A 12,672-nucleotide genomic window follows, 5' to 3' on the forward strand; every position below is an offset into this window, starting at 1 on the left:
ACCCTCTACAGCATTTATTATTTGTAGACTTTTGGATCGCAGCCATTCTGACTGGTGTGAAATGGTACCTCATAGTGGTTTTGATTTGCATTTCTCTGATAATGAGTGATGTTGAGCACCTTTTCATGTGTTTGTTAGCCATCTGTATGTCTTTTTTGGAGAAATGTCTATTTAGTTCTTTGGCCCATTTTTTGATTGGGTCGTTTATTTTTCTGGAGTTGAGCTGTAGGAGTTGCTTGTATATTTTTGAGATTAGTTGTTTGTCGGTTGCTTCATTTGCTATTATTTTCTCCCATTCTGAAGGCTGTCTTTTCACCTTGCTAATAGTTTCCTTTGATGTGCAGAAGCTTTTAAGGTTAATTAGGTCCCATTTGTTTATTTTTGCTTTTATTTCCGATATTCTGGGAGGTGGGTCATAGAGGATCCTGCTGTGATGTATGTCGGAGAGTGTTTTGCCTATGTTCTCCTCTAGGAGTTTTATAGTTTCTGGTCTTACGTTTAGATCTTTAATCCATTTTGAGTTTATTTTTGTGTATGGTGTTAGAAAGTGGTCCAGTTTCATTCTTTTACAAGTGGTTGACCAGATTTCCCAGCACCACTTGTTAAAGAGATTGTCTTTAATCCATGCTATTCCTTTTAGGGACTGTATTTTCATTATATAAATTTTGGTATATATAAGTATAAAGTGGGAAATACTGATGTATAATCCCACTACTCACAGTTAACATTTTTGGTGTTTGTCCTTCTGGAAGACATTTGTGCTTATAGGAAGTTAATTTAGAAGGGGATAAAGGAAGCCAAACATGTAATATGTATTTAGTTCCCCAAATTTCACTGTCTATTTTTTTTCTAAAAATCTTTATCGATTAACAGGGAAATGTAGGTATCAGCACTTGCCTTTCTTTCTTCGTTCTGTCCTTCCTTCTATCTATCTATGACGGAATTCTATCTTTTCCCTATAGATGAAACTGTATTACAAGTTGAGTTATAAATATAAAGCACAGAATTTTTGAAGATACTGGTCATGGAAAGGAATGAGATGAGTGAGAAAAGTTGCTGGAATTGTGTGTCTCACAGTTGGCAGAATAGAACTGTGTAGAGATTTATAAAATATACAAGCAATTCATTCTGACAAATAGGGTAATTTTCTTAAATATAGTGTCAATACCAACTAATATTTTCACTTTATCTTGGTGTCACTTGCCTTGTAGACAGTATTAGCAAATGTGCTTACATTTAGTAATTGCCTTTTATTAACCTAGGCAAAGGGTTTTTTCTTATATTTCCCACCCCAAAATGGGAATATTTGAATCCTATTAATACTTACTTATAATTGATGCCCGTGGCTTTTGTTTGTTTTACTGTATCTTCTTCAGGTCCTAATTTATCAAAGCTAACAATCAAATTGGATCTTGAAGCTTTCTCTGAATGTGTTCATTATTCTCTTTGGTTATCTGTCTGTCTTTGATTTGATTCTAAGCTGTGTGTATCTTTTTTCAATTCTAATTGTTTTCTCACAGTCTGTGTCACTGAGCTAAATCAGAGCTGGCAGCAGTAGAAAGTACCTAAGATTTTTGGCTTATGATGTTTTTTAGAAGGTGATTCCACGTTGGCATCTCTTTTTTGCATCTTGGTGCTTAAAGATATAAAATAGGTGACTAAATATCTTGACTTAGGGAATACCTAATTTTTTTTTTTGCAAGCTGTTTTTAAACTGTTTTTCTAAACATTTGACTTGTCCCAGCCTTGTTCATATTATGGCAGACGCAAACCTGTTTAGAGAGAACAGGCTCAGCTACTTTGTTCACCTGTGGAACTGGGTTTACACAGAGTGACTACCCTTGAGCAAGTCTAGGAGCCAAGGGGTTGCGCTCAGTGGCCTGAAAGATGCATTCCAACCTCGAGATCCTGGACTGTGCCCATCTTCCCTGCTCCTTCCTGTATCTTGCCATCCAGACAACACCAACAGTGAATCTCTGGGCAGAGGTGTGTCTGTGTCGGGATTTTTAACAACCAAGTTAGCGTGAGTCTAAAGAGAATGAAGAGAGTTCTGGCATCAGGCTTGGTTTGGGCTGCGGAGTAGGAGGCATCTTCGTTGTGTCTTTCAAGGTTAGGCCCCTCTGAGGCCTGTCATGCTTGGTCACATAGGAGCTGGAAGGCTGCCTGAGCGAGGACACTGTGCTCTCTGCCTTGCTGGGCTGAGGTGGTCTGACAGATGCTAGTCTTCTTGCTAGGAACTTTCCCCTTTTTAGCCCTCTTTTTGCTTATCAGCACTAGTTATTAGCTTTCCACAGAAAAAAGTTCTATTGCTTTATAAGAATCTGGCTGTGAAGCAGCAAGTAAAACCGAGTGAGTGAGAGGGCATGTAGATAGCACTTCATTAGAAGGGCTTTCATCAGCTAAGAGACTTACTCCACACTGAAGTATTAAGATTGTATCAGTCCAGTTTTATTCCTGAGCAAGACTAGTGCACACAGTGGGCCTTAGACTCACTTGTGAAGAATTAAAACAGTATCTGTTGAATGTCAGAGGTTTGCTTTTCTTTAGTCTTTCCTTTCTATCCTCTGACCCCCTCCCATTATTCTCTCCCTGCTCCTTCCTTGCCTGCCTTCCTCCTTCTCTTATTCTACTTTTGTTTTTAACTACACAAATAATACAGAAAAACATGTTTGTAATATGTATGCACCAGGAAGAACAGAGCCTTTGTTCTTCACGTCTTAGTCCTAGTATTTTGCATATTGTCTGAGAACCATAGAAGAAACTAAACAATTAAGTGAGTGAATGAAACAAAGCAAAAAGTTCCCCTTCTTAGACTCTTTCTCCTCCCCAAGGTAACCGTCAGTAGTCATGTTATTTTCTTTTTTTAGTTTAGTTTAGTTGGCAAAATTCTCTTCTATGGACAGTGGGAGTGATTTAATTCTGTCTTTGCAGCAGAACTTGGCTAACCAGTCTATATAATTTTTCTTACATGTGTGTGTCTCTTCTTGATCCTAAGTTGGGAGTTCCCTACACACTCTTAGGGAGAGTGATGTGATCATAGCTTCTTTGCAATAGAAGAGAAAGCACATTGAAGAGGCTAAAGCAGGATGAGTGGAATTGGCCTTTCTGGATGAGTGGTCTCGGTCACATGTATGACAATGAAAACTTTCTAAAATGTAACTTTAACTTAAAGCTCTGTACTATATAGAGAGCAATGAAGGAGGTAAACTTTTAATAGCTTTTCCAGTTACCCAGCCTGTTTCTGGGACACTTAATCCTGCTGTCCAAAACAGTTAAGGGAAAAGATTTTAATTTTAACCTTTATTCACAACAGTTAGGGCAATAAGCATTTTATAAGTAAATGACTAATTGAAATACTTTAAAAATTTTAATTTTACTATCATTTAATTCATATGGCAGAACCTTTAATGAATCCAAGTTATTGAAAAGTGATGAGTGTGCATTCCCTTCCCCTACCCCAACCAATATGCATTTGTTTTAAAATTCACTTTCTTCCTTTGTTGACTGTAGAATCTTTATTTGAATCTAAAGACCTTAACCATATAACTTCCAACCTCTTAACTTCATTATATTATTCTACATTGATTCACTTTTCAAATCTCTCTATTGTGTAAACTTCTTCAATGAAGAAAAACCATTATTGATTTGATTCTTTTGAAAACCATATTCTTTATAAAAAGAACATCTCAAAAAATAAAGGATTTAAAATTTTTTTTCTAAGTGATATGTAATATATAATGTAGAATAAACACCACAGTAACTCTGAAACTATTAAAAATGTCTGCATTTATATGGTTCATTTTATTCTTATGTTGTAAAGATAAAAATATTGATATTGGTTTCTTCCTATTTTTCCCAGCTATTGACCTGAAAACTGGTTCTGGAAAAGTGTATCAAGGCCCTGCAAAAGGCTCTGCTGATGTAACCATCACACTTTCAGATGAAGATTTCATGGAAGTAGTCTTGGGCAAGCTTGATCCTCAGAAGGTAAAGTTCTTAAAATGTTTATTTATTTGTCATTATTGCTTCCTACTTGACAGTTGCAGTTTTTGGCTGACTCCAAAATTCTAATTTATAAGACAGATTTCTTACAGCTCTGAAGAAAGACAGAGTTGATAGCAGTATTCAAGTTGACAGATCATGTATTTTTCTAATGGAGTTTTTCAGCCAATAACTTGTTAAAAATAAAGTTTTGAGTGAAACTCTTCTTCAGCAGATAAACAATATAAAACTCATATCTAGACCTTTTAATTTATTGTCATTAGTTCAGAGGTGAAAAACCATATGATATTCATAAAATTATACATTCTTCCCTGATATATAAGATTAAGAACTTGTCTTAATCATCACGGTAAACTGGAAATAGAAAGAAGGAACATAATAGCCAGTATCTTCTTGAGAATAAAACATTTAGAGACATTTCAGTAGAAAATCATGATTAAAACAAGAGTACCTTTACTAACCATTATAAGTTAATATTGTTCTGAAACCTCTGGGTAGTCCACAGACACACAAAACTAAAGTAACTGATATAGCAACTAGAAGGGAGGAGGAAATTTTTTAATTTTTGAATCATGATTATGTAGCTAGAAATCCCAAGAAGATCAGATTATTCTTAGATCAGAGGAGTTCAAATGGTTGAATGTACAGTAATTATTTAAAAATAGCTTTCACATAGCCACAACACCAACTAGAAGATATAATTTTAAAAATTTGTTTATAATATCTGCCAAACTTCCAAGTACCAATGACTATCAAAACAAGAAAAGCACAGTGCTTATTTGCAGAAAACAATACAACTTTACAAGTTATAGAACAATTTGAATAAAGGATAAAATGTTCAATTTCCCTGGATAGACTAATTTAAAAAGAATTATAAAGTTGTATCGTGGTTAAAAATACATTCTTTTGGCATCAATAAACCTGAGTTTCAATCTTAGCTCTTACATCTACTCTCTAAACCTTAATTTTCTCATTGTAAAATGAATAATGATAATCCAAAATAACTAAATGGATGATAAGTAAATCCGCTAATATGCATGAAGAGCTTACTGTAATGCCAGGTACTGAGTGAGCTCCCAGTTAATTCTTTCCCAGGAATGTATTTAGTACCTCCTTTTATTTGGGTGCTTGATGTGGCCAAACAAGACAGTGCCCCTTCTGGGCAGAGCTTCGTTCTAGAGGGAAATGGAAAGGAAATATAATTTCAAATATGGAGAAAAATAAGTCAGAGTTACGGGTGACAGTAGTGGTTGGCAAACTTTTTCTGTAAAGGGTCCCATTGTAAATATTCTAAGCTTTGCAGGTCAGATGGTCTCTGTTGAACCTACTTGGTTCTGCCATTTATAGAGTTAAAGTAGCCATGGATAATATATATATACCAATGGATGGGGCTGAGTTCCAATCAAATTTGTTTATGAACGAAAACAGGCAACAGACTGGTTTTGGCCTTTGGGCTGTAGTTTGCCAACCCCTGGATTCGAGTGTGACAGGATGGAGGCACTGTTTAGATAGGGTTGTCCAAAAAGACTCGATAGAGACCTGAACAAAGCGAGGAGGAGGGAATGAACCATAAAGCTAAAGAAACAACCAGTGCAAAGGCTGGAGGCACCAGTGGCTCTGCTTATTGGATATAATAACTGTGAGGAGGCCCACAAAATGAGCAGTGGGGAGAGAGACAAGAGGGGAAGAGGGAGAAGTAGGCATGGGTTAATCATACTGGACCTTGTAGATGTTGGTGAGGAGTTTAGATTTTTTATGTGATAGGAAGCTGTTGAGCTCTGGATTGACATCTGATTTTTAAAGGTCATTATGGCTGCTGAGTGAGTAATTAAGAGTTCTTTTGTAAGATATACTTGAGATGCCTTTAAAGGATTAAATGTAGGATTTAGGGAAACCTTTATGTAACATTTATATAATCATTGAGTTCAGAAAATCTCTAGTATTAATTAGAACGTCTATAAAGCCTAGGTTTTTGAGAATAATAAGCAGCTAGGTTTTTATCAAGTTGTATTGCCATTTCCTTCTCCAAGAGATCTTCCCGACCCAGGAATCGAACCCAGGTCTCCCGCATTGTGGGCAGACGCTTTACCATCTGAGCCATCAGGGAAGCCCTTTATGTAACATTTATATAATCATTAGGAACATCAGGTGTTTGGGGGTGAGTGATACTGGGAAGTTGGATAGTAAACGACAATGCTTCATGTCATTCTGTGCACCATTCTGTCAATATCAGACAGGATGGAATTAAATGTGAAAAAATTAAAGCAGAGGCAAAACTTGATAAAAACCTAGCCACTTATTATTCTCAAAGACCTAGTCTTTATAGACGTTCTAATTAATACTAGAGGTTTTCTGAACTCATTTGGCTCAACTGTGTTCTGCCCCACCTTGGTGCCGTCACCCCTGTTCTTCAGCCGTCAAACACCTTATATCCTAGTCTACAGTCTCTCTCTGCACCAACTCTTGTCAACCTTGGTGGCTTCCTTCAGCATTCATAAAAATGACTTCTCTAACCAGATGACTCTTAGTTTATTGATACTGTTTCAAATTATCTTTCAGTCCATTCTGTGTCAGCTTTTGTCTTTATTGGAAGCATAAAACGTACAAATTCCAATATCTGTTTCAAAACATCACCATTTTCCAATACCATCCCTTGCTTGTTTTTTGTTTTTTGAGTCTTACTACTGCTGTTGTACTTCAGAGGCCTCCAGTTTGTTGACACCACCACTTTCTGTCCGTTAACGCCCTTCTGTCTTTTCGTCTCTTCTTGTTCAGCTTAGATTTTGTGGTCCATCATAATATCTCCCTTGAAAATATCCTCATCTCCCTGTATATCTCTCATCTTACTTGCGTGGAAAATTCCACCCTATTTTAACTCTACTCTCTGCCATCTTTCTATCTGTACCAGAATTGATGAAGAAGTTAGGAGCAAAACCGTACAACTAGACAAGTTGAATTCCCTTTAAAATTTTGATTTTTGTTGTTTATTTGCTAAGCCATGTCCAACTCCTTTGTGACTCCTACAGTCCTCCATGGACTGTAACCCACCAGGTTCCTTTGTCCATGGGATTGTCCAGGCAAGAATACTGGAGTGGGTTGCCATTTCCTACTCCAAGGGAATCTTCATGACCCAGGAATTGGACCTGAGTCTCCTGCATTAGCCAGTGGGTTCTTTATCACTGAGCCATCAGGGAAGCCCCAAATTTTGACTACAAATCTCAAATAGTCTTTAAGCACTGTCTAGCAATCTTACCAGCGGAGAAGGCAATGGCACCCCACTCCAGTACTCTTGCCTGGAAAATCCCATGCATGGAGGAGCCTGGTAGGCTGCAGTCCATGGGGTCGTTGAGTCAGACATGACTGAGCGACTTCACTTTCCCTTTTCACTTTCATGCATTGGAGAAGGAAATGGCAACCCAATCCAGTGTTCTTGGCTGGAGAATCCCAGGGACGGCGGAGCCTGGTAGGCTGCTATTTATGGGGTCGCACAGAGTTGGACACGACTGAAGCGACTTAGCAGCAGCAGCAATCTTACCATGATTTTCCACTAAGCTTCCATTCCTGTTGTCTGAGATGTGTTTTTCATATTTGTCTTCAGCTGCTGACCTTTCTTCATGCTTCTTTGGGGAAAAAAAGAAAGACCTCAGATGAAAATATTTACCTTCCTGTCACCAGATCTATTCTGTTGGCATCTATATGTGTGTGTATTAGTTGCTCAGTCGTATCTGACTCTTTGTGACCCCATGAACTATAGCCTGCCAGGCTCTTCTGTCCATGGGATTCTCCAGGCAAGTATACTGGAGTGGGTAGCCATCCCTTCTCCAGGGGATCTTCCCGATCCAGGGATCAAACCTGGGTCTCCCACATCGCAGGCGGATTCTTCACCAATCTGAGCCGTCAGAGAATCCCATCAGCATCTGCATCGATCTCCTTATATTGCGTTGAAGGAAGTCTCCCTCTTTCTGTCAAAGACGTTTTCATTTCTCATCCAGGTATCTACTTAAAAGTCGTTGTTGCTCTCCTTCCGCTTTTTTCTACATCATTCTCTCTCATTTCATGATGTAAGTATCCTACAGCACAGAGGCAAGCTAACACAGATCTTAAAGCAATCCCCATCCAGCATGCCATATCAAATCTTTTTCCTTTTCACAAAAGAATTGTCTAAACTAGTGCTGTCCTGGTTTTAATATTAGACACATGTTAAACATACAATGTGAGCTACATATGTAACTGAAACCATGGGATTCTCCAGGCAAGAATACTGGAGTAGGTAGGCATTCCCTTCTTCAGGAGATCTTCCTGACTCAGAGATTGAACCTGGGTCTCCTGCGTTGCAGGCATATTCCTTTACTGTCTGAGCCAAGAGGTGAAACTCCATATAATAATGTGAGCCACATATGAAATCAAAAATTATATAGTGGCTACATTTAAAAAAAAAGGTGAAAAATAAACTCAAAAGGACTTGAAGACTTAAACATAAGACATGACACCATAAAACTCCTAAATCCAGTGAATATTTCTCTGTCTAGGTCTTTGTCAGCCTTTTAGTAGCATTTAACTCAGTTAACCACCAATTTTTTGAAATAATTTCATCCATTGCCTTTTATGACACCTTATTCTCGTATTTTGCTTTTTCCACCTTTGGCTATTCTTAATCTCCTGTGGTGTCGTCTTCTTTTACCCCCAGCCATTGGGTTTTGGTATTTTTGAGAGCTCATTTCAGGACTCTTCTCTAAATAATACTCTTCTTAAATGAGTCCATCTATCCTGTGGTATTTAGAGCCATCTGTATGTTGTCATCTTGCAGATTTAATTGTCTCACTCAGTCATCTTCTCTGAGTTCCATAGTGATATAACCAGCTCTCTACTTGCATCTCCAATGGGACACTTTATTATGCCCCATTTAGAACTTGTGATTTAATTTTCTCCCCCAAGTCTTTTTTCAGGAAATGGCACAATTATCTGTCTCCTGAAATTAGTATGCTCAATAATATAAGAATTGTCTTGGCTTGTTTCTTTACCTTTGTATCCTTACTATCCTTAATCCTGTTTGTTATTTCTCAAAAATGTATCTTTAGTATTCATTTTCTTCTCTTCATCACTGGGAATATCATCATGACCCAAGTTTCCATCATCTCTCACCTGGCTTCCTTACTGATCTTACTATACTTAGTCTTGCCTTTCCACCAATCTGTTCACACGGGAGCCAGAATAATTTCTTAAGAATGAAATCAGATTATCGGTTATTCCACCTGATAAAAACCTCCAAGATTTTCTTTTGCACTTAGATAAAATCTAAACTACCTGTTATCATATTGTTTGTGACGCTTCCCTTGCTTGTCTTCCGAGCCTCATCCTACGCTGCTTGCCGCATCACTTATACTAAATCAGTTTATATTGCCTTTCTCTTAGTTCCTTCCCATCAATTTTTATTCCTTCAATGTCTATTTATTTGCTTTTTCTGGAATTTCAATCCCTATCTTTTTGCAGGGCTAGCTTTGTTTTATCCAGAGTAGTTCCCTCCTGTTATAATTTTTCATAACCTCCTTAATAGCATTTATAAGTCTTTCGTTACTTGTTCACATTTTGTTTTTTGACTTCCCTACTGTAATGTTAGCACCCTGAGAACAGGGAGAGATGTCTCTTTTCTAGCATAAAATATTGTCTAGGGTATTTTAGATTCTCAGTTAACACGAATAGATTAAAGCAAGGATAGAAATAAGGAACATAAGCTCAATAATAGTAGTTTAGGCTGTGTAGAAATGTAAAACTTCTGCTTGTCAGACTCCCTCTATAAGACCTTCCATAAACCTGGGGGGAAAAATGATGGTACATAGTATACTGGTGTCAATAACCTATAAAAACTATGGGCAACACTAACACCTCAGTGTAAAAAAAATGAGCAAAAGACATGAACCAATAATTAATGAGAGAGAGAAATGACTAACATACATGAGACCAATTACTAATTTTCCCCCAGTGTCTAAAACATGCAAATTAAACATGTCATTTTTGCCTCAGATTTTCAAAGATTGGAAAAATAGTGTTATTAAGGTTGGGATAAGAGAATTTACATGTAGCTAGAAGGAATATTAATTTGATACAGTCTTTCTGGAAAACACTGTGAGAGTTTCACTGACTTCTTTTATGGCAACTTACAGTTCAGCATAAAAGTTTGTATGGCATTTCTAGGCCAAAAGAAATACCTAATGGTTCTGTTTATTAAATAGATCTAAACAAGAGTAGTTTTTTTTGTGTTGTCTTTGACCAATGTCACTGTATTTCCTTCAAAAAATGTAAATACTCCAAAGTGTGTTTGAGTTCACTGCAGTGCCCTAGTGCACTGAGGAACAAAGTTTGAGAACCATGATAATGGAAGTATGGTCAAGAAAATCTAAGTGCCATGATTCAGTCATTCTTCTTCTAGGAACCTGTCCTAAGAAAAGAATTAAATAGGAACAGAGATTTATGTACAAAGTTCTTCTACTCGATAGCAACCACCAAACATTGGTGTACTTACTTCAAGGAAACAGGTGTTCTTATTGGTTGTTAAGTCCCTCTCAGATTGTAGCACCTGGCAAGCAGGTCTCAGTAGTGACTCTCTGCAGGAGTTGCAGACCATCATTTCTGTAGCTGCACAGTGAAAGCAGTCTTAGTTTTAAAATTCCAGTCTCCAGTTTCAAAGCTTAGCACTTGATCCTGATTAAATGAAATTATCCTGTATTAATTTTAGGATAAAAAGTTTAAGTAGTTTTTGCTTTTCCTCCAGGTGGTGAGGATTTGGTACTGAGATTAAGTTGCTGCTAGTTAATGATCAGGAGACACTGTTAAGCAGAGAGCACCCAAATTCAAGTCCTGGCCTATTTGTTCCTGGCAGTATGGTCTTGAGCATGTTTTTAAGCTTTCTGAGCATCTCTTTTGCTGGTATGCCCAGTTCAAGTTGATGGCTGTGCTTCTCAAGTGACATTTTATTTGTGGGGCTGCTTTGTAATGTTAAGTATACATGGATATTACTATTTTTTTCAATCTAGCTAAAAATCTAGAGACTTCTTTTCACTTCATGTTCCATATCTTATTTTCTCAATAAGCTATATGTGTTTTATCATTTTTATTTTACTGTTAGAGAACAGTAGAAATTGAACAGAAATTGAACAGAGTAGAACAGGAGAAATTGCATAAATTTCTTTTGTCAGGTCAGAAAAGAACTGGAGCTCTTAGTGTTTTAACATGACGGGCCTTTTACTTGTAATAATAAGTTTCATACCTACTTCCATGTCAGGCGCTAAGCAAAGAACTTTACACACTGTTTCATTTAACTCATACAACAAAGCTGCTATTTAGGTGCTGTTGTAATACTCTTTGTAGATAAGGAGGCCAGAGCTCAGAGAGGTTAAGTTGTTTATCCAAGCTCACCTTCCGTTTAGTGGCAGAGCCTAGATTTTAACCCAGGCCTTCTGATGCTACAGCCTAGGATCTATGTACCACTTTGTTAGACTATCTTATTTTGCCACTATATGGCCTTCTGTTTCATGAAGATATAATAAATATTTTAAATATATTTTTAAAAGTTCTGAATTGAATGCTTTTATTGTTAGTAATACAGTAAAGCCTTTTATGCGTATGGTCTCCAATTCACATTTAAGAACATAGATTAAACCCAGTAGCATAGGTTGAAGCAGAAGCACCAGATCTTTCCATTCTATGGTTTTCTAAAATGTACAAGGCATCGTTATTTTTTATTAGATATCTAAAAATTGGGTGTTATCTATAATCATTAAATTGTTATTGCTAGATAAAAGTTGACTTTGTTGGCCAGAGTTATTAACTCAATTGTATTCAGTCTTAACAATGATCCTTTTTAAAAAGATAGAAACTGTGATGTAACAAAGGTTGGTACTCTTTCCCTTTCTCCTTTCCAGGCCGTCTTTAGTGGCAGACTGAAGGCCAGAGGGAATATCTTGCTGAGCCAGAAGCTCCAGATGATTCTTAAAGACTATGCCAAGCTCTGAAGGATGTACTACGTTATTAATTAAAACAGAAAAATTAAATACTCTCTTTGCCTAAATATGCAGAAATAACCCAGCAAAAATGATCAAAATTAAGGTACAAGGAGAACTGCTTAACATTTTCAGAACCCAGATAACTTTCAGATTTTTATTTTCTACTAATTTTTCATGTTATTATTTTTACAAGAAATTGTAAGCTGGCACATGATTATCCTTCTGTCCTTAGACCAATGTCTTCATAATAAAAAGTTTTCACCCAAGTCCAATCTCTTTAGAATTGTGATAGCATTTATAAGTTGTAAGGAAAATTAAATGAATAGAGGCTACTTTGATGTCTTTTACATTTTATTATTTTCTCTTCTCTGATTTACTGATACCCCAATTTTAACATGAATTTTCGTATTGTACTCATTTACATACTTTGCTATAATAGAGTTCCATTTTAAGGCAAGATAAAGGTCTTTGTGTGTTTCCAGATTTTCTTTAAAATTTAGCAGTAGTTGATTTACAGTATCAACTACTTACAAAACAGTAAGACGGTAGGCTCTGAGAGAGGGCATCAGAGGGCAGTCACAGAAAACTAGCCAATCTGATTACATGGATCACAGCCTTGTCTAACTAAATGAAACTAAGCCATGCCGTATAGGGCCACCCAAGATGGACA

At 36.9% G+C, this 12,672-nt stretch overlaps 1 protein-coding gene across 1 annotated transcript in view; it reads left to right on the forward strand.

The window, feature by feature from the left end:
* Positions 1–12,334, forward strand: part of HSD17B4 (hydroxysteroid (17-beta) dehydrogenase 4) — a 100,182-nt gene extending 87,848 nt beyond the window's left edge. Inside the window, exons 23-24 of the mRNA XM_010846608.1 lie at positions 3,860–3,987; positions 11,922–12,334. Of these exons, the coding sequence (XP_010844910.1) occupies positions 3,860–3,987; positions 11,922–12,011 (218 nt within the window). The 3' untranslated portion in view covers positions 12,012–12,334. The remainder of the gene's footprint in view (positions 1–3,859; positions 3,988–11,921) is intronic.
* Positions 12,335–12,672: the final 338 nt, after the last annotated feature.

The sequence above is a fragment of the Bison bison genome, unplaced genomic scaffold (genome assembly GCF_000754665.1).
Source record: "Bison bison bison isolate TAMUID 2011002044 unplaced genomic scaffold, Bison_UMD1.0 scf7180017864238, whole genome shotgun sequence".
Classification (NCBI taxonomy): domain Eukaryota; kingdom Metazoa; phylum Chordata; class Mammalia; order Artiodactyla; family Bovidae; genus Bison; species Bison bison.